Source organism: Panicum hallii, chromosome 5 (assembly GCF_002211085.1).
Source record: "Panicum hallii strain FIL2 chromosome 5, PHallii_v3.1, whole genome shotgun sequence".
Classification (NCBI taxonomy): domain Eukaryota; kingdom Viridiplantae; phylum Streptophyta; class Magnoliopsida; order Poales; family Poaceae; genus Panicum; species Panicum hallii.
Genome location: NC_038046.1, coordinates 32,501,609 through 32,525,512, shown reverse-complemented (window position 1 = coordinate 32,525,512; position 23,904 = coordinate 32,501,609). Strand labels below are relative to the sequence as shown.

The 23,904-nt window shown below is 44.4% G+C and overlaps 1 protein-coding gene across 3 annotated transcripts; it reads right to left on the bottom strand.

The window, feature by feature from the left end:
• Nucleotides 1-8,354: 8,354 nt before the first annotated feature.
• LOC112891841 (LEC14B protein-like) lies at nt 8,355-22,455 on the bottom strand. 3 transcript variants are annotated; one of them, XM_025958825.1, is made up of 12 exons: nt 22,330-22,455; nt 20,895-21,011; nt 18,402-18,445; nt 17,948-18,320; nt 17,702-17,821; nt 13,474-13,551; nt 11,854-12,027; nt 11,234-11,311; nt 10,610-10,782; nt 9,670-9,825; nt 9,198-9,258; nt 8,355-8,646 (listed from the first exon to the last, which is right to left on the bottom strand). In XM_025958825.1, exons 4-12 carry the CDS (start codon nt 18,311-18,313, stop codon nt 8,434-8,436), a joined length of 1,419 nt encoding a protein of 472 aa, XP_025814610.1. In that variant the 5' UTR covers nt 18,314-18,320; nt 18,402-18,445; nt 20,895-21,011; nt 22,330-22,455; the 3' UTR covers nt 8,355-8,433. The 3 variants fall into 3 exon arrangements, with proteins under 3 accessions (XP_025814610.1, XP_025814611.1, XP_025814609.1); XM_025958826.1 differs by lacking the exon at nt 13,474-13,551 and having other exon boundaries at nt 17,948-18,445; XM_025958824.1 differs by lacking the exon at nt 20,895-21,011 and having other exon boundaries at nt 17,948-18,445; nt 22,330-22,350.
• Between the last annotated feature and the right edge of the window lie 1,449 nt (nt 22,456-23,904).

Genomic DNA, 23,904 nt, shown 5'->3' with positions numbered 1-23,904 from the left:
TAAGGTCCACCACTGGCGGATCCTTAAACTATGTGAACAAGAAGAAGCATGCCAACTTTAAAGGCAATTTTTCATCTTCTTCTTCATCCTCCTCTAAAGGAAAAAGCTCTCAACAACACAGACCTCAAGAAGGACAGGTTCTAGTTGATAAGGACCAATGCCTCTACTGCAAGGAAAAGGGACACTACAAGAAGAACTGTCACAAATATCTAAAGATGATCATGGAAAAGAGAGGTGAGAACATTATTTCTTTTGTAAATGAATCCTTGTATATAGAATATTCAAGAACCACTTGGTGGATTGATTTAGGAGCAACTGTTCATGTTGCAAATTCATTGCAGGGATTCCATTCGACGAGAACCACTCAAAGAAGCGAAAAGCAAGTTAGAGTGGCAAATGGAGCTCAGGCAGACGTTGAAGCAGTGGGAGACGTTCATTTGGAACTCGACACTGGCTTCATTATAGTCCTTAGGGATGTTTTATATGTACCGTCTTTACACAGAAACTTAATTAGTGTGTCTCGCCTGGACAAAGATGGTTATTCCTGTCTATTTGGAGATGGCAGGTGTTTGATTGAATGTAATGATACAGTTATTTCCATTGCATTCAGAAAGAATGATCTTTATTTGATATCGTTACGCGACAGTGTGAATTCCGTATGCGATAACAATGCGAATGTATTCTCCTCTACACTCGCGAATAGAAAATGAAAGAGAACTCAAGATGCGTCGTCGAAATTATGGCACTGTCGTTTAGGCCATATTTCGAGGGGGAGAATAGAGAGATTAATTAAAAACAAAATTCTTCCTCCATTAGAGTTCTCTGACTTAGAACAATGCATTGAATGCATAAAAGGCAAATTCGTTAAGAAATAAAGAAAAATGCTAAGAGGAGCACAGGTGTATTAGAAATAATTCACACAGATATCTATGGTCCGTTTAATGTAAAGAGTGTGGATGGTTATGATTCGTTCATAACATTCACAGACGATTATTCCCGTTATGGATACATTTATCCAATTAAAGAAAGATCGGAGGCTTTGGATAACTTTAAAGTATTCAAGGCCGAAGTAGAAAATCAACATGATTTAAAGATTAAAATCGTAAGATCCGATCAAGGAGGGGAATACTACGGCCGACATACCCAATATGGCCAAGTCCCAGGACCTTTTGCGAAGTTCCTGATGGAGCAAGGCATAGTAGCCCAGTACTCGATGCCGGGCGAACCTCAACAGAACGGAGTGGCTGAAAGACGCAATCGTACCCTGATGGATATGGTGCGAAGCATGATGAGTTACTCTACATTGCCAATAAGTTTATGGATGGAGGCTCTAAAAACCGCCATTCATATTCTCAACAGAGTTTCAAGTAAATCGGTGCCAAAAACACCGTATGAGATGTGGACAGGAAGAGTACCCTCACTGAATCACCTGCGGGTGTGGGGGAGTCCTGCTGAGGCAAAAGTGTTTAACCCGACCATTGCAAAACTAGATTCCAAAACGGTATCTTGCCATTTTATTGGCTATCCAGAAAGGTCAAAGGGTTTTCGTTTCTACTGCCCAGACAGATCTACAAAATTTGTAGAAATGAGACACGCAGTCTTTCTTAAAGATCAAATGATCTGGGGGAGCGGCACAGCAAGGAAAATTGATCTTGAGGAGAAGCGGGTGTATACACCCAATCCCGTGATTCAGGAATCTTTTTTCCCGCTGCCCGCTTTGTCTGCACCACCAGTGCAAGTCACTGCGATGCCAACACCTGCAATGGCTCCTTCTGTGGTGATGATGAATGAGGAAGTGGAACCCATTCATCAGGCTCCTGACGAGCCCGTTGCTGCACAAGAAGAGGAGCACCAGCAGCCCCAAATAGATGAGGCACCGCAGGCTCAGGCTCATGGGAGACCTCAAAGAACAAGGAAGCGCGCTATTTCTGACGACTATGAAGTCTATAATAGCGAAGAAATTCAAATGGAGGATGATCCCACTTCATTTGAAGAAGCCATGAGAAGTGAACACTCGTCGAAATGGCTCGATGCCATGGAAGATGAAATAAAATCGATGAGTACCAACAAAGTGTGGGATTTAAAGGAAATTCCTAAAGGAGCCAAAACAGTAGGCTGCAAATGGGTCTACAAAACCAAATATGACTCCCAAGGGAATATAGATAAATTTAAAGCACGACTTGTGGCAAAAGGATACACACAAAGAGAAGGAATTGATTACAACGAGACCTTTTCCCCAGTCTCTTGTAAAGATTCTTTCAGAATCGTAATGGCTCTTGTAACTCATTACGATCTAGAATTACATCAGATGGATGTGAAGACAGCATTCCTGAACGGGGATCTAGATGAAACCGTCTACATGGCATAGCTGAAAGGTTTTGTCGTGAAAGGTAAAGAAAAATTGGGATGCCGTCTGAGGAAATCGATTTATGGGCTAAAGCAAGCTTCAAGACAGTGGTACTTGAAGTTCGATAAGACAATAAAAGAATTCAGGTTTAAAGAAAATATCGAGGATAATTGCATTTACGCAAAGTTCAAGAATGGGAAGTACGTCTTCCTAATCTTGTATGTGGACGATATTCTACTGGCAAGTAGTGATGTCAGTCTGCTACTAGAAACGAAAAAGTTTTTATCCTCGCATTTCAAGATGAAAGACCTTGGTGAAGCAAGATTCGTTCTAGAAATCGAGATTCATCGAGATAGATTGAAAGGTATTAGGACTGTCGCAAAATACATATATAGAAAAGGTCCTAAAGAAATTCAACATGCATAAATGCAGTGCCTCACCTGCACCTATAGTTAAGGGCGACAGATATGGGGAATTTCAATGTCCCAAGACTCAGTATGAAATCGATCAAATGAAAATGGTACCATATGCTTCTGCTGTGGGAAGCTTACAGTATGCACAAGTGTGCACACGCCCTGATATAGCTTACGTTACCGGGTTGCTTGGCAGATTCCAGAGTAATCCAGGACCAGAACACTGGAAGTTAGTAAAGAAGGTTCTACGCTATTTGCAAGGAATAAAAGGCCTCATGTTAACATACAGAAAAACAGAATCTCTGCGTATCGTAGGATACTCAGACTCCGATTATGCAGGAGATGATAGAAAATCCATGTCAGGATATGTGTTCACCCTAGCCGGGGGAGCGATATCGTGGAAAAGTTGCAAACAAACTGTCACTACATCGTCCACAATGTATGCCGAGTTTGTTGCATGTTATGAGGCTACAGGGCAGGTGAACTGGCTAAAGAAGTTCGTACCCGGTCTGAGAATGGTTGATGATATATCTAAACCATTACAACTGTATTGCGATAACGAGCCCGCAGTAATGTATGCTCACGACAACAAGACAAGTGGTGCTGCCAAACACATAGATATAAAGTATTATGTTGTGAAAGATAAAATCCGAGATCAGACTATAAATCTCGAGCATATAAGCACAGTGAAAATGCTTGTGGATCCGCTAACGAAAGGCTTACCACCCAGCGTGTTCAAGGAACACGTAGCCGGCATGGGGCTAAGGGATAGCCTGTGATCTTCGGACTACAAGGGCCCAAAAGGTTAAAGAATCCGTTTCTGAATGGAAGCGTGAATTGTAGCTGCTAAATCTATCGACAGATGATCGTGACGATGAGGCATGCTCTGTACACGAATCTATGACGAAACACGAAAAAGTAAAAGTGAAAGAATAGTACAGGGTGAGATCAAGGGGGAGACTGTTAGACTTGATCTCCCTGGACCATCGGATCCCAACGGGTCCGATGGGCCACCTCACCCCTGCGCCCTGATCGGGGGCGCCCCAGCTGATCCCTAGCTGGTGGGCCCCCGTCGCGCCGCGCTATAAAGATAGGTGGGGGCCAGCGACTCAGATCACGAGGTTCACCGGCCGCCGCCACCCCCCCCCCCACAGTTAACCCTAGCCGATCTAAGTCGTGCGTGGTCAGCGGCGGGAAGCTCCTCCGGCCATCATCGGCACCCCTGCCTCGACCCCGAGCTTGTGGACACGCCTGGGCCTCTGCCACCGCGACCGTGAACACCTATGGCCGGACCGCCCTGATCCCCGCACTACACCGCCATGGCGGGCACGTCTGCATCTTCCGCCGCCGTAGGTCACGAAGGTATTCTTGTGCCTCTCCTCTGTCTATCTCTCTATCCCTCTCTGTTACCCGATTAGGCCAATCAAACAGAACATCTTCTAATCTATTAGCGCACCAGCTGATCCAGAGATATAACACTCCCTGCATGCAATCGCAGGAGTTTGGACTGGCGACACGATGCAAATGCCCATCGGCTTAGGCAACATGATGTTGCGGGTTCTGCTCGACTCCGGATCCACACACAACTTCGTGTCCAAGGAGGAGGCGCGCCGCACCTGCCTTCCGCTTCAACCGCACACACGCCTCCACATCACTATCACCAACAGAGAACGCGTGCTGTGCTCGGGCGTCCTGCGCCAAGCTCCCTTCGCTGTCAACGATGAGCTCTTCTCGGCGGACTTGTTCGTCCTACCGCTGGGCGGCTACGACGTCGTACTAGGGACGCAATGGTTGGCGAACTTGGCCCGATCCTTTGGGATTTTGGCCGCCTGTCCATGTCCTTCTAGTACAATGACCACCACGTCACATGGTGCGACATCCCCAGCCCAGCTAGTGCACTGCTCCAAGTTGCCGACGGCCTCGACCTACTCCACGCAATCCTTGTAGAATACGAGGAATCTTCATGGAGCCTACCGGTCTGCCACCACCATGCTCCCGGGACCACCGCGTCCATCTGCTTCCAGGCACGGTGCCCGTGGACGTCTGACCATACCGCTACCCGGTTCTACAAAAAGACGAACATGAGTGCCAATGCCGCACCATGGAAGCCCAGGGCCTCATCCGCCAGAGCTCGTCCACGTTCTCCTCGCCGGTGCTCCTCGTAAAGAAGGCAGATGGCTCATAGCGCTTCTGCGTGGACTATCATGAAACGAACGCTCGGTCAAGGACAAGTTCCCAATTCCCGTGGTTGATGAGATTCTTGACGAACTCCATGGCACATTATTTTCACTAAGGTTGACCTCTTATCAGGATACCACCAAACATCCATAAGACAGCGTTCCGCACCCACAACGACCTCTACGAGTTCCTGGTGATGCCATTCGGCTTCAAAAACGCGCTGGCGATATTCCAAGCGCTCATGAACGACGTCTTGCGGCCCTTCCTTCACCAGTTCGTCCTCGTGTTCTTCGAAGATATCCTAGTGTACAACTTATCGTGGTCCCAACACCTATGCCACATCCGGGCACTCTTCAATGTTCTGCACTAGCACCACCTCTTTGTGAAGCACAAAAAGTGCTCCTTCAGCACTGTGATAGTATCCTACTTGGGCCATGTTGTGTCCACGGCCGGCGTCGCCACGGACTAGGCCAAGGTCTAGGCATTGAGCTCGCCCCGCTCGACACGTACACCGTGGGGCTTACTCGGACTTGCGGGCTACTACCGCAATTCATCCAGGACTTCTCCGTACTGGCGGCGCTCTTGACGAAGCTCCTCCACGTCTTCAGTTGGTCCAATGAGGTGGAGTTTGCGTTTGTCGCAGACACCATCCTGACTCTCCCCAACTTCAACATGCCCTTTGTGGTTGTCGGGGTTTGCGGCCATGCTACTTCAGTCGCACCATCGCTCCTCGCCACCGGGGGCTTGCCGCCTACGAACGCAAGCTGTTCGGACTCATCCATGTTGTCCGCCACTAGAGGTCATACCTATGGGGCCGACCGTTCATCATCCAGGTGGACCACGGTGTGGTCAGATGTGGCCATGGACTTCAGCGAAGGCCTACCCAAAGTCGGCGGCGAGTCCATGATCCTCACTATGGTGGATAGGTTCTCCAAGTACGTGAACTTCATTCCCCTATCACATCCCAACTCAGCAGAGACGGTCGCTTGCGTATTCTTCACGGAGGTGGTCCGCTTGCACAGGGTGCCGATATGCATCGTGTCCAACCACGACCTGGTGTTCACCTCATCCTTCTGGACTGCTCTTCGCCGCCAGGATCACGAGCTTGAACATGTCCATGGCATTTCATCCTCAGACTGATGACCAATCCAAAGCCGCCAACATGGACCGCCATGTATCTATGCTGCATGACTGGTGATCGGTCGCGCCAGTGGATTTGATGGCTGCCTTGGACAGAATTCATCTAGAACACTTCATTCCATACAACCCTCAATGGCACTCCATTTAAGGTGGTCTACGGCTAGGACCCTCCCACCATCCGGGACTATGCGCTAGCTGGAGTGCATGTGATGCGGTCACCTAGACCCTGGTGGAACGGGACGAGTTCCACGCGGACATGCGCTACCGCCTGGAGCAAGCCCAGCAGCAAAGCACGTTTACGATCACGGTCACTGGGCCGCTGTCACATTTGTGGTGGGTGACGCGGGGCCACCTTGCCATCCGCCCAGCGTTACCCGACATTGCAGGGCTGCCACGGCGCCATCTCCGCCCTCTCCCAACCAACCCCCACCCGCCCGCCTCCCCGACGCCAGCCGCCACGATACGCCACCGCCGCCACCCGCCCACCACCGGCCATCACCCGGCACGCCACATCCCGCACCAAGCAACGACCAGGCGGCCAGCAGTGCAGCGGATCCCTTCGGCGGCAACCTAGCTTGTGGTTGCCCGGCGCCCATGCGACCGCGTCTCCTTCCTCCGTCGGGCTGGAGCGACAACGCCTTTCTCCTTCCTCCAATGAAGATGAATTTTTTTTAGTGATTCCTGAGATTTTGGTTGTGATTTGTGTGATTTTTTTCTGTATTTCATTCAATTCTATTTGAGATCGGTCAGTTCGGTTAAGACTGAAAACCAAACCGAACTAACCGAACCCAATATACTCGATCTTCATAATTTTTGAGAACCGATCAGTCTTCATTTTGTGATAACCGAATTTTGGAAATGACGAGGAACCAAACCGATGGGTCCGGTCTTAGGTAACCGAATGTCCACCAGACCCAGGGGTGCGTCAAGTGCGGGCGAACCAACCAGCATCGGCGACATCATGGGTAGATCTCGAGGCATTCCAGTGGCCCTACCCTGCATTCCAGCTTGAGGACGAGCTGATTCTCCAGGGAGGGAGAGATGTTACGTGGGGACGCACGTATGAGCATGGAAGGAAGAAGGGCACGGCAACAACATAACGTGCAACAGCAGATGGCAGACGGACAAGCCATCTTTATCTCGTGTGTTTGCTTTCAAGTTTAGTTAGCTTGATTTGTTAGAACGGGAGATTAAAGTTTGGTTTGTTAAAGACTTGAGATTTGGTTTGCTTGTTGTTAGCTTGAAAGGAGGGCACAAGTAGCTACCTGCATTAAACGTCAACCAATCAATCAAGTCAGTTACCCTCTAAATCTGTTCCTTGCATCTCCTGGCTCCGGGGAGGCGAGGCTAGACCTCGTCGTCCCGTCCAGCATGTGCTTTCCGTGCGCTGCCGCCGAAATCCATCTGCTCACAGCCTCACAGCAGCTAGCGTGGACCTATTGCCATCCTCCGGTGAGGTCTTGATGGATTTCGTTGGAAGATTTAACATGGTATCCAAAAATCCAGGAACAAAACACCCAAATTCATGAATTGGAAACTATTATTTGCCAACCTAATTCCCAACAGAAGTTCTATAGGAAACATGCAAGTTGATTTTAGTTCAAAGTCAAATTCGAATATAAGCAAACAATGCTAAAAAGTTCCTTTGCATTTCGACGGTCTGCTATTCTTTATTTGCAGGGCGGTTGCTGCTGATTATCTCTGGTACTACTGGATTAGTGTGGTCGTTTGGTGGCGGGGACTCGATTTACTCTCCTTCCGTATTGGAGCTAAGGCGGTCATTTTCTTTTTCGTGTTTTCTAGTCTTGTGTTGTTAGCCGGATCTCTCCGTGCTCGTTGTGTCTGCCACTGTCTGTGTGGTCGACTGTAACTCTGCGCTTCAAGGGCTCTCTCAAAATTGCGTCCACGTAATTCCCTTCCTCTTAATGAAATACATGCTTAGGAAAGTTCACGAAAAAAAAATGCTAAAAAGTTCAAATTAGGCTAGATTATATGCTGATGGATGTTTAATGACAGGTTTTTCGATTTTGGGTCATTAGAAAATCACTATAAGCTCTAACATTTAGTTTTAGTCCATACAACAGCAACTCCAAATTAAAGAAAACAAATCTTTATCCTGCTTGAAGGTTGAAAACCCCATGGAAAAGTAGAAAAAGAGTAAACCCCATCAACTAATCTACAATGGTTGAAGAATAAACATTGATCTGCATTACAAGTTTGCAAGTCTATGTACCGCCTCAACAATTCACTCTCGATCACTTTTACACAGCACGAAATTTTGAAAAGAAAACGGACTTTTTCGAACCAGAGGCGTGTAGAGCCTGCATATACATGAGACCCTTGTGAGCTTCACTTCTAAAGGACAAACGACATTGTGTATCCCTCTGGATGCATCCTCTGCTTCCCTGTCTTGAGCATGGAGGGGTCTCTGTCATCCTCTGTTGCCTCCCACCGGACCAAATAGCCGTCCCAAGAAGAGCTGACAAGTGTGGGGAGGTACGGGTGCCATGAGCAGTCTCTGATGATCGACCCATGCCATCTCAGTTTTTCAACAACCTTACCTGTCGCCTGGGAGAATGAACAGATAGGTTTATAGGGAGCAGGAGGCAAATTTAAGCAGTAGCATGAAATATCACAAAGGCATCCAATAAAAAGGGACGTGCACGTTAATGTTTCGATGAAAGGAATTGCTATTGTTATCAAGGTGAAACTTGATGCACTGTTAAGCCAAGAGACAGCAAAGTCTATGATAGTTATTTACAATTTCATTTATATAGTCATGGTATGCATTCAGGTCCACAATCCATTCATTTAGTGTGGAGATTGCCTAGTAGCTTGTAAACTAAACAAATAAGCCACTAGATTGTATCCGGTTTTGAGCCAGCTAATAGAATCAAATGGATCTCATAGTGTTCAGACAGGAGAATTTTTTGGTTCTTGATACTATGAATGAATTTACAATGGAAATTCTGCTCAAAAAAAATTTACAATGGAAATTTTGCATTGTGCAAATAACATTACATGTACTATAGGCATCAGCACAAAATCTTCTATTATTTATAGAAAGTAAAATAATGTCGTAGGAAAAGTGGTTCAGGGGAAGCATCTATGGTCCATACCACATCATAAATATAGACACATTGGTCACTGGATCCTGTGTATATGTACCTCTGACCCGTGCTGCAATAATGAACAAGATCGAAACATTAAAAAATTATGTTGTAAACATCATTTAATCCTACAACTTACATTACAAACCAGACAAATATTACCAGTAACACATACTTCACCTGTTGTTTTGCATAAGGTGCTTAGGATTATAAATTTTGAGATTGAAGCTTCACAGATTTCGATTAACAATTACTCCAACAGTTTTACAGGATGAGTAGCATAAAGGTTCGAGAACAATCTGAAAGCACTTCCATATGGTTATAGCTTTGTACGTATCAAAAATATTATGTGCATTAAAATCGATGTTCCATGTTCAGTTTGATAGCTACCAAGTCAAGATTGTGCCTTACAAGAACATATCTAGAAAATTAGTAATACAAAAGGTGAACAAGTGGTGTAAGATAAATAATCCCTACTAACCTGTGCATTGGGGAAAAATAACAGCGAATAAGTGTGCGCAACACAGAATGGCCTCTGAATGTGGCTAGTGACTGATCATATGGATGCTTCAAATATCGGGCTTCTGACGGGTATGTCATCCATCTGTAATCCCATTCATATGCTTTTGGTGTGCAGCTGAAAAGATAGTTACAATGATAAATGAGAAAAAATGAATTTAAATGAGTTCTGACAAGAGAGGGAAGCTAACAAGTATCAATCAGTTAGGCCATAAAAATTCCACACAAACATGAATGTGTACAACAATTTTCAAGTCCTCAATTCGTAAGTATAATTAATTACTAGGCATCTTTAACAGATATGATAAACTCAAAAGGTTGAAATTCTGTAGTGCTACTTGAATTAATTATTACTCCCTCCAGTGACAAATTAGTGACATTTTGGCTTTCATGCACACATGTGTAAATTAAGCATCAATACCTCTTTTCATTTTGAGATTGAATATTTTATAATGATACCAGTAGGTTCTTCTTGACTAGTATGTCACGATATTATAATTACTGGTTAGCAGTATGTCTGGGCCTCTTGGGAACTCTTAATATCCAAAATGACACTTATTTGTGATTGGAGGGACTATTAACATTAAAACTATTTATGGTATTGGGATAAGGAGAACTCCAATATATTATATTAGTTTCAGTCCATATAATTTGGTACTAGCCTCTTGTAGGCATTAGAGGTTAATCTGAAAATATTTCCTTTCCCCATTGGTCAGGCGTGCTGTAATACAGTTTTTATCCTCACAATACAATGCCACATAGTTCTCCTGTGTGTTCAAGAAAATGCAAGTGAGAATCTGACATTAGCTTTTAGAACTTTCCTACAATGTTCTGCAGTTCACAACTACAACCATATGAGCTTCCTTGTCGAAATAATCATGTAAAACAAGAGATGTAGTTACTCTTTTGTAGTGGAGGACATTTTCCTGAGATCCCATAATTTAATAGTCTGATCCTTGCAGTTTGAGATAAAATAGTGCCCATCTCCACGGCTATCAATAAATGTAATCCCATCTAAATGACCGGTCAAAACACCTACTGGTTTTTGTTTCTTGTGGCAGCGCCTATCCCAAACCTACAGATTGCAAAATATCGTCAGTCAGGGTAAGCCTCCATCGTTCACTTATTTCACATCTCTCAGTATCAATCAAGATGATGCTGGAGTTTGATGCATCGAAGAAAATGCCAATTGTTTACAAGAATACACAGAAGGACTGCACATTCTTGATTTCATGAAGAATGAGACCGCAACCTCAACCACCACAAAACTTTGTGCTTTACCACTTGGCCTTGGCCACATGGGCTTCCCTAGTTTTCTAGTATTTATAATCCAACTTAACTGTCCTCAAAATGCTACAGAACCAACTCAGTAGTTTCTGAACCCTTAATTTTTCAGATCTGTTTGTTTAGATCCTAAGTTTAACATCACCCATAAACATGTAAATTGGCCATCATTACTAAATTAGCGAAATGAACCCTTTCAAAGAGGATTGAAAAAAATTTAAATAATTTGTGATCAGGCTCACCTTACAAAGGCTATCATCACTTCCAGAGTACAAGACATCACTTGTTTCATCAGCGAAGGTGGCCACATTGACATCAGCCTGCAAAAGCCAAAGGGAGAGAAAATAAGATTTCAGAAATGAAACATAAACAGTAGCTAAATGACAAATGAACAAGTAGTTATTATCTACGCAAATGATAAAAACCATGTAGCGTCCAACAAATGTTTCACATCTAACTTAACTGCAATACTTTAATGGCAAGTCGATCTATGGATTTCTATGGTTGCATTGTTTCCTCAGTATGAATTAATGACAAGCAATAGAACGTTCATACGGTATAAAGCTAGTGAATTTTATTGTAGTAAGCAGACTAACAAAAATCCTGAGTGCCCTAATTATTTCTTCAGCCATCCAATGCAACATTAACCATTCTCATATTGGATTCATTTTCCATTGCATAGGAATATGATTGCTAAGAAACTATGTCCCCAAGTCATGGTGGTGTTTTGTAAAAGTCTAATCGGCATCAACTGCGCCACCTTTTCGAAATGGTCGCGGAACAAGCAAAAGAGAAGAAATAGTCATACAATAGATTCTAAACAATAAAATATGTGGCTTACTCATGCCTTTAATTTTCATACCACATGTGCATTAATGCGTTCTGTTACTTTGTTTGCTCCAAGATCATAAATACATATTGATTCATTGTTGTTTCCTACAACAAGTTCTCGCCCATCTTTTGAGAATTTTACAGAGAATATCCCAAAGGAGAATTCGTCATCATCGTCAGAAAACTCCAGACCCTCATGAATTTCCTACATAACATAAAACAAATGATATAGCCAAACACTAGCAGATATATATGAAAAAAAGGTTACTAAAAATAAAATGATATAACTAGAATAAAAATGTTCTTTTTCTTTCTTGAACACGCAAGTGAGCTGCATATCATTATATTAAGAAGGAAAAAAGGGTATGAGCCCTTACAAAACCCACACACATTCACGCCAGCAGACTTACACAAACAAGCGCGCCTTTATAAACAAAGAAGCGGCCCTGATCTGTGCTCAATGCTTGTTAGGCACTGAGGCGAGGAGATGAGTAATCCCTCGAGCCCCAGCCATACCCCAAGAGTCCAGCTCCTTACTAGTCAGCAACAAGGCTCTAGCTACGTTTGAGGATGCACCATCAAACACACACTTATTGCGGTGAATAAAAAATGTTCTGTTGGCAACTATGCAAACAAGAAGGTATGCGGGAGCAGGTGTGTATGTTGTGTTCCCTTTTCATTTGGTGAATGGGTACCACTTGTCTTGAAAATTGCTTCTAGATTCTTAAAATAAAACTAGGTGTCATAGTATAATTGTTGCAATGCAATTGACCACATGGTGCAAGCTATGATGAATTTGAATTAACTTCAGAGCTTGGAATTATTGGATGTTCAATTAGCCTATTCCACAAATGCTACTGTCTTAAGCTCATCTATTTTTGTAAAGGCTTAGTACCATGAAAGATATTCAAATAAAGCATTACACATCTGAACACCTCAATGATTCACAATGATGGAAAAACAAACTTAGAAGATTCATTTTGTTGAAAACCTAGATCAAATGGGATAGCACCATTCTGAATCTGACCAAACAGCACAGCCCAAAGGCAATTATAGTTCTTGAAGAGGGAACCGACTACAGTATAGGATAAAAGAACTTCTGAGAGAGTACTTCATTGTTCTTTTTTTTTTGAGAACTAATATGCTGTCCCTTCTATTGAGATTACTTGACCTGACCCTTAAAAAGTAACAATCTCCAAGCTTAAGAGAACATGTTTGTTACACAGAAACAAAAAATTAACGAACCAAATCCATCTAGTAAAAAAGTCAATTATTTTTATATCGATCCCATCTAACATCACAAAAAAAAACACAAAAATTGAGAACTGCTGTAGGAAGCTGGTAATGGCATCAAGGTGGTGCTTGCCAGCCAGGGTCCAATCCTGGTGCCCACAAGCCTTCAACAAAGGTGCGGACTAACGAGAATCACAAATTTCAATCGGTGCATTTTAAAAATTGATGCAATCAGTTCCCTCTTTCATCTGTTAAGTAACATTTAATGCAAACAAAAGAACTTAACCTCAATGTGCTTTGACGGTTAGCTAAGTTTGGTCTATAAGAATTCATTTGATGAAAGTAAACTTCATAATCAATTATCCACAGGTTAACTTGAGCATGTTTAAAAATGAAAAAGATGAAGGAGAGGACATACTGTAATATTAGCATGTGATTCCCTTACAGCATTCTGGACATTTACTATGTGAACAGTAGGCGATAAACTGGAATAAGCCTGAAAAAAATGATCCTAGCACTTTAGTATTTAGAATAAAGATACAGACAAAGAAATACAAAACCACTTATACATGTACTATTAGCCCTCAAATGAACTGTGACATTTGTGCAAGAACATTGTTCAAAGGTAGGATGAAAGTTTGCATCAATCTTGACACACGTCATAGTGATGATACATATACCAACATACAACAACAACAACAACAATTTAGCCTTTTGTCCCAAGCAAGTTGGGGTAGGCAAGAGATGAAACCCACAGAAAACAAGAATAAGAAACACAAAAAGGGCACAAGACAAAGGAAAAGTTAGGGGTTAAACAAAAAGTAACAAAGGTCATGGTTCAAGTACGTTAATTGCTAATCTCCAAGCGCTCCTATCCCTACCTAATTCCTTAGCGATATTCCACTCCTTAAGGTCTCTCTTAACCGTCTCATCCCAAGTTAGTCTAGATTTACCTCTACCTCTCTTTACATTATCGCCCCGCTTTAAAACTCCACTACGCACCGGCGCCTCGGGAGGCCTCCGTTGCACATGTCCAAACCATCTCAACCGATGTTGAATCAACTTCTCCTCGATATGTGCCACCCCGACCCTATCTCAAATCTCTTCGTTCCGGACTCTATCCCTTCTTGTATGCCCGCAGAACCAACGCAGCATACGCATCTCTGCTACACTCAGTTGCTAAACATGTTGCCTTTTTGTAGGCCAACATTCAGCACCGTATAGCATCGCCGGACGAATCGCCGTCCTATAGAACTTACCTTTTAGCCTCTGTGGCACCTTCTTGTCACAGAGGACGCCAGAAGCCTGCCGCCACTTCAACCAACCGGCTGAAATTCTATGCCTAACATCTTCATCAATGTCTCCATCTTTCTGAAGCATTGATCCTAGATACCGAAAAGTATCCTTCTTGGCCACTACTTAACCTTCGAGGCTAACGTCCCCATCCTCATGCCTAGTCGGGCTATAGTCGCACATCATATACTCGGTCTTGGTCCTACTCAGTCTGATCCCCCTCGACTCTAACGTGTGTCTCCACAGCTCTAACTTCATATTAACCCCTGCCCTACTCTCGTCAACTAGCACCACATCATCAGCAAAGAGCATACACCAAGGGATATCACCCTGTATGTCTCTTGTGACCTCATCCATCACCAAAGCAAATAGATAAGGGCTCAATGCTGACCCCTGATGTAGTCCTATTTTAATTGGAAAGTCACTGGTATCGCCATCACATGTTCGAACACAAGTCATCGCATCCTTATACATATCCTTGATGAGGGTAATATACTTAATTAAGACTTTGTGTTTTTCCAAGTCCCACCACATGACGTCTCTCGGTACTTTGTCATACGCCTTCTCTAGGTCAATAAAGACCATGTGTAAGTCCTTCTTCTCTTCTCTATATCTCCCCATCAACTGTCGTACTAAGAAAATCGCCTCCATGGTCGACCTCCCAGGTATGAACCCAAACTGGTTTTGGGTCACCCTTGTCAATCTTCTTAGGCGATGCTCGATAACCCTCTCCCAAAGCTCCATCGTATGGCTCATCAGCTTAATCCCCCAGTAGTTAGTACAACTTTGAACATCTCCCTTGTTCTTGAAGATCGGTACTAATATACTTCTCCTCCATTCCTCCGGCATCTTGTTTGACCGGAAAATTAGGTTAAAAAGCTTAGTTAACCATACTATCGCCCTCTCGCCCAGGCATCTCCACACCTCAATGGGGATGCCATCAGGACCCATCGCTTTACCTCCCTTCATCCTCTTCAAAGCCTCCCCGATCTCTGCCTCCTGAATCCTCCTCACAAAGGGTCTGTTGGTATCATCAAATGAGTCGTCCAACTCGAAGGTAGGACCCTCATTTTCCCCATTAAACAACTTGTCGAAGTATTCTCGCCATCTGTCCTTGATCTCCTCATCCTTCACCAGAAGTCGATCTGCCCCATCCTTGATGCATTTGATTTGGTTTATATCCCTTGTCTTCCTCTCGCGGGTCCTAGCGATCCTATAAATGTCCTTCTCTCTTTCCTTCATACCTAGCCGTTGATAAAGGTCATCAAAAGCCTGACCTTTCACTACATTTACAGCTCGCTTTGCAGACCTCTTCGCTAATCTATAGCCCTCGATGTTGGTTGCGCTCTTTGTCGAGGTGAAGGCGTTTGAAACACTTCTTCTTCTCCTTAATAGCCCTTTGCACCTCGTCATTCCACCACCAAATCTCTTTCACTTCCTGCTTACCTCCCCTACTCACACCAAACACTTCTGAGGCCACCTTCCGAACACATATCGCCATCTTTAGCCACATATCATCTACATCTGCTCCTTCTTCCCAAGGCCCCTCGCCTAGCATCCTCTCCTTAAACGTTTGTACCTCTTCCCCTCTAAGTTTCCACCACTTCGTTCTCGCAATCTTAGCACGTTTGTCTCGGTGGGCACGTACCCGAAAACGAAAATCCGCCACCATAAGCTTGTGTTGGGGGACAACACACTCCCCAGGTATCACCTTACAATCTAAGCAGGCACGTCTATCCTCTCTCCTAGCGAGGATAAAGTCGATTTGGCTCGAGTATTGTCCACTATGGAAGGTCACTAGATGGGACTCTCTCTTTCTAAAGAGGGTATTTGCTAACACAGGTCGTAGGCCAACGCAAAATTCAAAACATCCTCCCTCCCTCGTTCCTACTACCATACCCGAAACCCCCGTGTACTCGCTCATATCCTACATTAGTCGCACCCACATGGCCATCGAGGTCTCCTCCTATGAAGAGCTTCTCGGTGATAGGCACGGTACTAACCATGCTATCAAGGTCTTCCCAAACTGACTCTTGGAGCTCTCACTAAGACCTACCTGGAGGGCATAGGCACTGATCATATTCAGAACCAAATCTCCAATGACCAACCGCACTAGGATAATCCGGTCGCCTTGCCTCCTAACATCTACAACTACATCCTTAAGGCTCTTATCGATCAAGATGCCTACACCATTCCTACCCGAAGTTGTCCCCGTGTACCAAAGCTTGAAGCCAGGACCCTCCACCTCCTTCGCCTTCTGGCCCTTCCATTTAGTCTCCTGCACACATAGAATATTTACACGCTTCCTAATTGCTACATCGACTAGTTCTCTTAACTTACCAGTTAGAGACCCTACGTTCCAACTACCTAGACGAATCCTAGTTGGCTCGGCTAGCTTCCTTACCCTTCGCACCCGTCGAGAGAAATGCGAAGACCCTTGCTCATTTTTCACTACACCCGGGCGCAGATGTAGCGCACCACAGAGGCTGTGACGACCCGACCCTTGCTCACTTATCATTGTACTTGGATCACGATACAACGCGCCCCTGAGGGGATGACGACCCGGCCCTTGCCCATTTAACAGCACACCCGGGTTCCGACATAGCGCGTCGCTAAGAGGGTTACGCCCCAACAAATTTCTTATGGGTTTCATTTCCATTAGAGTGGCTGATTTTTTTTTTACACTGGTTCGCCAAACCTAACACAACCCTCCACATTTTCTCATCGCGGGCTTGGGACCGGCAACATACACCTATGTTAAATACAGCTTCATGAATTCAGTATGACAATTAAGAATAACTTGCAGAAATCATGAGTGGAAAATTTGTAGACATGCCTCTAAAATTGTGAAACAAAATGAGAAAACCATGCAATTCTGATATTAGGAATCAAATTAAACCTATATATCTTTTAATTAGTTCACAAAGGTTACCCATATCGCCAAGATAACCTAGGATTTTCTCAAAAGAAACATAAAATGGTGTAAGAGTTTTCACATAATTGTGATTGGATTCTATATCTTTGAAGAACAAACTTTTCATTGGGAAGAAATTCCCATTCCCAATCCCACATTGCTGGGCATTTGAAAGTCCTAATATAGTACTTTTGAAGTGCTAATCTGGTATGATGCACGAAGCATTATGTAGTAAACTAGTGGAAAATGCTTATAATAATCATATGAGTGCCCCTATGTAGAAAAGATCAAGCAAGCATAGACACATGCCAATAAGAAAATATTTCTTTTCCTCGAATACACAGGAGAGCTGCTTCACAAAACCTAGGAAGTTCAGATGGAGGAAACAGAAAGCTGTATTTCCAAGCCTATTATTTCAAAAAATGTTTAAGAGAATTACTAGGAACTGTTGATCAGGTGAGAGAGCAATATCTGAAATTGTCCAGCGCAGACGTTTGCAGGTTATATCTTTATGAACCTTCCAATTATTTTCGGAGTTGTAGACTCTGATGTGGCTTCCCTGAATATATTTAGGCAGGTACTGTTAGCCACCAACATGACAACATGCAGCTAATCCAAGTTATGTGGAAAAAAAAACAATACAATGTATGGTTAGATTGTTCCCCATAATAGCAGAATCACATACCCGGAACCCACCAATTAGAAGTGAACCATCTGCAGAGAACTGTGAGATGTAAGCTTCACTATCCATATCATCCACACACCATGGGCCTTTCACTGGTAGGTGTTTCCGAAGAGCATAAGAGCAATCAGCTGAAGAGAACCTGCCCATCCCCGAGCAATTGGATTCTCTCCCTGATAATAGCTTGAATGTTGAGACAGGCCTCTTCTGGCCAGCATAAATGGATGCACAAGTTCTCTGACTTGGTTCAGATTTAATTCTACAAAGATGGGAAACCTCCTCATCAACAGCACATATTTCATCCGCAAGTGGACCGACCTGTTGTTGTTTAGATGGTCCTCCATGATGTATCTTTCGTTTCCACCGCATGTTTGGCCTCTCAATTAATGAACACTAGTTAGTAAACCATTGGTCATTTTTCAGAATAACCATTGAACATCCCATTTCCTTATATCACCTAAGCTTCAAAGAACAATTCAGTCGATATAGCAGTATGGTATCCTGCATGTGTCAGAATGAAGGATTAGTAAGTCTTCTTACTCTTCCAAAGAAACTCTCCGAGAAGGTGACGTTTTACAAAGACCTTTCATAAAGGATTCTTGAGCTTCATTATCATGCTTCAATAATAAAAGCAACAATGATAATTGATACATCAGTTCTTTCTGTGTGTGGGTGTTATGAAAATTATAGTACAAACGAGTATTAATGCTAGACAAAAACTAATCACTAGGAGACAAAACGATGAATTAGAGGGCGATAAGGGACTTTCAAGCCAAGATGGTACCGCACTGCCCAAAGATGGGCTGCATGAGAACTAAATGTCAAACAATACCTTACTAGGAGACAAACTGATGAGGACATCACCATGCTGGAAACACCCGAGATTTAGTCTTCTACGAGTTACAAGTCGTCTCCAACTTGGTCTTCATGTCCGGTTCGGACTCAGCCGACCACCCTGAACGGAAACGCTGACATCTCCTTCATACGACGTCGAAACGAGGTGTTCTTTGATGCGTTGGAAAGAAGATGATGAAAGATTTCTTTTGGTTCTGGTCCAGAAGATTCATGGATCATTCTATGTGACCACGACAAGGTGTTGCGTCACCTATTTTAGGTCAAGTCGGCCTTGTATCGTGTCGGGCCTTAAGCCCAGGTTGAGGACACCCCCACCTGGTCGCCCTCAACCCTAGGATGTCCCCCCTTCGGTATAAACTCAGTAGCAGCCGCCACATTAGGGTTTGAGGTTTTATTTAGTACTAATTTTCCATCGAGAAACAGATCTCTTTCATTGTAATTGTGACATCGAGTCCTTTTGCTGTGAATCAAGGCCCCTGTTCTTATTTTACACCAGTGTGGCGATTAGTCCTTTTGTGATCAGAGCTTGAACCCCATACTTGTCTTTGCTTCATACACATTCGCAATTTCAGATTGCGTGCTTATACTTTCTTGCTTGTGTTCTTCGATTCACTTGCAGGATTAGCCTTCTTGGCAAGGTCAATCAAGTTATGCTTGGTTGATAACCAACGGAGCAGCGGTGTAACGGTTGCAAGGGTTCGAATCGTGTCTAATTAGAAGCCCGGATCGCCAACGTCGAGGTCTCCACCAATCGAAACTATCATGCGTATCGAAAGATCGGGCCAGTGCTACATCAAGTGGTATCAGGATTCAGATTAACCATGAGGTATACCTCCGTGTTCCCCTTTAGATTCATCTCGTTTGCATTACTACAGTCCATAAAAAGCCAAAAAAAATTACACATTCCACTGTCCTATCACCTGTTTTAGCCTTTGCAATTTCATTTCAAATTCGCTTTGTTGAGTTTGTGTCCGTGGTCGAGTCGTTGTTGCTGGTTTAGTGTGTTCGTGGTCGTAGTTTAATCGCTCGTCGCCCAACTTGGTCTTCACGTCTGGTTCGGACTCAGCCGACCACCCTGAACTGAAACGATGATATCTCCTTCATATAACGTCGAAACGAGGCGTTCTTTGATGCGTTGGAAAGAAGACGATGAAAGATTTCTTTTGGTTCTGGTCCGAGCTCCAGAAGATTTGTGGATCATTCTGTGTGACCACGACAAAGTGTTGTGTCACCTATTTTGGGTCAAGTCAGCTTTGTATCATGTCGGGCCTTAAACCTAGATTGAGGACGCCCCCACCTGGTTGCCTTGAACCCTAGGACGTCCCCCATTCGGTATAAACTCAATAGCAGCTGCCATATTAGGGTTTGGGGTTTTATTTAGTTCTAATTTTCCATCGAGAAACAGATCTCTTTCATTGTAACTGTGACATCGAGTCCTTTTGCTGTGAATCAAGGCCCCTATTCTTATTCTACACCAGTGTGGCGATTAGTCCTTTTGTGATCAGAGCTTGAACCCCATACTTGTCTTTGCTTCATACACATCCGCAATTTCAGATTGCGTGCTTATACTTTCTTGCTTGTGTTTTTCGATTCGCTTCCAGGATTAGCCTTCTTGGCGAGATCAATCAAGTTATGCTTGGTTGACAACAAACGGAGCAGCGGTGTAACGGTTGCAGGGGTTCGAATCGTGTTTGATTAGAAGCCCGGATCGCTAACGTCGAGTTCTCCACCAATCGAAACTATCATACCTATCGGAAGATCGGGCCAGTGCTACATCACAAACCAACAAAAAAGGGGATAAAAGGCAGCATATCTCCTTTTCTCAAAAGAAAAAACAATACCAATAACCCATTTGGAAGAACAGAATTTCCTTGAGAATTATCAGGATTTAGTTCAAATTCAAATTAAATCTCTGAATCACCCGATTCAAATGGGCAATAAGAAGCCGTCTTTTGCAATGAAAATGAATGTCACTAGATGATGCCACCGAAATACTAACCATGCATGGCATCCTCTATGCACAGCCACATATCTAGTGAAATGGAAATGCAATATATGATGAAAACAGAAAAAAGAAATGAAAGCTGCCATTCACCTCCACAAGAAGACTTTAACGTGGACACAGACTTGCAATCCAGCTGTCCAGGCAATTCCAACCAGGACAGTACAATTGATAGCCTGAGGCTTGGACCCTTCTACTGCCAGTCATCCCCTACACAATTTGACAAATAATTTAATAACCTAAAGGAAAAGGATAAAAATACCATTCCTAGTGCTTCCGGTGACTGCGAGCATGGTAACTAGTTCTTTAAGCTAATGAACAGGCAATAATTACAGCAACCCACTACTTACGGTTTCAAATATAAACTTGTAATTAACTCTATGGCAGCACCGGAAACTGGAAACTGTTGAAACCGCTACTGAACAATTCGTAAGCATGTAAGATAGGTCTATGATGGACGGATAACCAAATTTCCAAGACCAACCAGCAAGAATAGTGTATTGCAGAGTAGCAAGTTAAGCAAACGAAAGAACAAATGCCTCTAAGCTAATAAACAAACGAGCTGGAGAATATTCTGTAAACTTTCCGATCCAATAGATACTTGTGCGAGAATAAACAAAAGCACATGCCTGCCCATGCCCCCAAAACTTTGCTGACTCAACAAAACCAGCCACGACAGGCGGCTCACTGACCAATAATCGTCCTCAAAAGCACATATTTTCAGTTTTTCGCGACTGTCCAACTCCAAGTGACACAACAGCATTAAAAGGAGATGAGACAACATCAACTACCAAAATGGATAACACGGAACCAACTAAAATTCACAGAACAGCGGCAGCAGAAATAGATTGCCGTAATGCTCCAAACTCCAACAGGTGCCTACATGGAAGCCCCCTTCTCAACATCCATATGTGCAGCCGAAATTCCAGAACATGACACAAAACGCAAAGTACCAACTGTGTCAACTAGGCAGCATGTTTCTTGGATAGAGCATGAAACGCAATACACATACACCAGAACACCCAGCACAACCAACTGACGCAAAATTCATGGATGCACACGCGCATGTGCCACGGAAGCACAGTAGAGGCGTTAATAAAATGCTTCAGCATCCAGCAGGGAAAAGAGCCTCCTTAACAATTTTCGTACGTGGTGGGACTGGGGAGGAATTCCATGATCCGCCCACGCGGCCTGGAAGAAACAAACATTCCTCGGGAAGGAAAACAACGAGCACATGACCCTCGCCCAAAAGAAAAACACAATTCATAGGCGTCTCCCTTCAAGACTAATTCCATTAGCATCAAACCGCCGGGGAATCTAGCCTTAATTAACCACGACGGAAACGTCGCTGGACGAGAACTGCCTCGTGCGCGCTCCCCGTTTCCTTCCCCTCCCAAAATCGAACCCCACAACCGCGTCGTGAGGCAAGGGGGGAAATAGTAAGAATAAAAACAAAGCAGCAGGAGGAGGACAAACGACGACGAAGAACAAGACAGCAGGAGGAGGAGGAGGAGGAGGAAGTGGTTACCAAAGCTCGGCGGAGGCGTCAATGTCGCGTCCCCCTGGCCGGAAATGCGGGGAGAGGAGGAAGGAGGGAGGAGGGGAACGGAAGGGGAGGCGATAACTGATAGAGGCGGGCGCCGGTTTAACAATACTGCAACACGCCGGGGGTGCCGCGCATAAATAAAAAAAAATGAAACACCTCCTGGACCTGACGCGCGGGGCCCACGAGGGCGCAACCAGCGGTGTGGAGGGTTTGGTTTTCTTTTTTTTTTCGAAATCTGGAGGGTTTGGTTGGTGAGACGAGACCGCAAGAGAGGCGAGTCCAGCACACGTGGCAGCGCCGAGTGGAGCCGCGTGTGCGCACAGGGGGGCCACACGGGCCGCTGCCCGCAGGGGATGCGGGGGCGGGCGCTGTCGAGTCCCGGCGGTCGCAGCTGGAGGGAGCTAGTTGATCGTGTCGCACGCCGTGATGTCATCCTGGATCCGATGACGCCAGCGCCACGCGAAGCGTGTGCTTTCTTTCGCTTGGTGCCTTTCCCTGGTGGCCTACCGGCCTCTTGTCCGCGTCCTCCATTAGCTAGAGTGAAGCGTCGGCTGGTTTAGCTACCAGGATTTTCGTAGTTGTTAGGATCCGTTTGGATCCTCCGAACTAGCTAGTTAATTGCTAAATTTTAGTAACTGTATTTGGATCCATCAACTAATTATTAATTATTAATATGAATAAACCATATTACCTCTCCGTTTGGCACTATTTTTTTCACGGAAGGCTGGAAGTTTATAGCACCACTGGTTGGCGAGGGTGGTGGAGAGAGAGCCGGAGCTGCACGTCGAATGGAGTGACAAGTTGCTAGATATCTTGGATTAAATTTCAATCTCTATCTCATTATCTCATTAAATATTTCATACTAATTAAAAGTACTAAATATAAATTAATTGTAAAATTAATTGTATAAATAAAGACTAATTTACGAGACGAATCTATTAAACCTAATTAGTCCATGATTTGATAATATTATGCTATAGTCAATATATGCTAATGATAGATTAATTAGTTTTAATAGATTTATCTCGTAAATTAATTTTTATTTATACAATTAATTTTATAAATAATATATATTTAATATTTTTAATTAATATTTAAATATCCGATATAACACGACTAATATTTAATCACGCGGATCCAACCACGCCTGAGCCCCGCCGGCCGCCGTACGGTCTACCAGAGCACGCGAGAGCGACGGGGCGCGTGGGCGTGACCTCATCCCTGACTGGCCCTGAGTCCCCCGCGCGCGGTGTGACGAACGCGGTGACGGCCGCCGAGCCCGTAGCGGGCCAGCCGCTGACCCCACAGTCCCGCTCCTTGTGCGCCCCCGCCTTTTGTTTTCTATTTTTCCCATTTCCTCCGTCCTCCCGGCCGCCCTAGTGCCGCCGTCAAGACCGGGTTGGGGCCTCACCTGTCGTCCTTTTTCTTGAAGCGAACAAAATCTTAGCTGGATTTCGTGTTCAGACCTTCGTACACGCCCCATAACGGGAAAACGGGGCGGCTGGGCCGGGGGGCTGGTCTTGTTTAAAGTCTCTCGTTCTAGAAGGGTTGGTTAGG

Excerpts from the sequence above, each read along its gene's own strand:
- LOC112891841 (XM_025958825.1), bottom strand. The coding sequence starts at position 18,313 with ATGCGGTGGAAACGAAAGATACATCATGGAGGACCATCTAAACAACAA. Across the intron at positions 13,552-17,701 it reads CACCTGATCAACAGTTCCTA|GCTTATTCCAGTTTATCGCC; the intron begins GTAATTCTCTTA and ends CATTTTTTTCAG. Across the intron at positions 10,783-11,233 it reads GTGATGATAGCCTTTGTAAG|GTTTGGGATAGGCGCTGCCA; the intron begins GTGAGCCTGATC and ends TGCAATCTGTAG.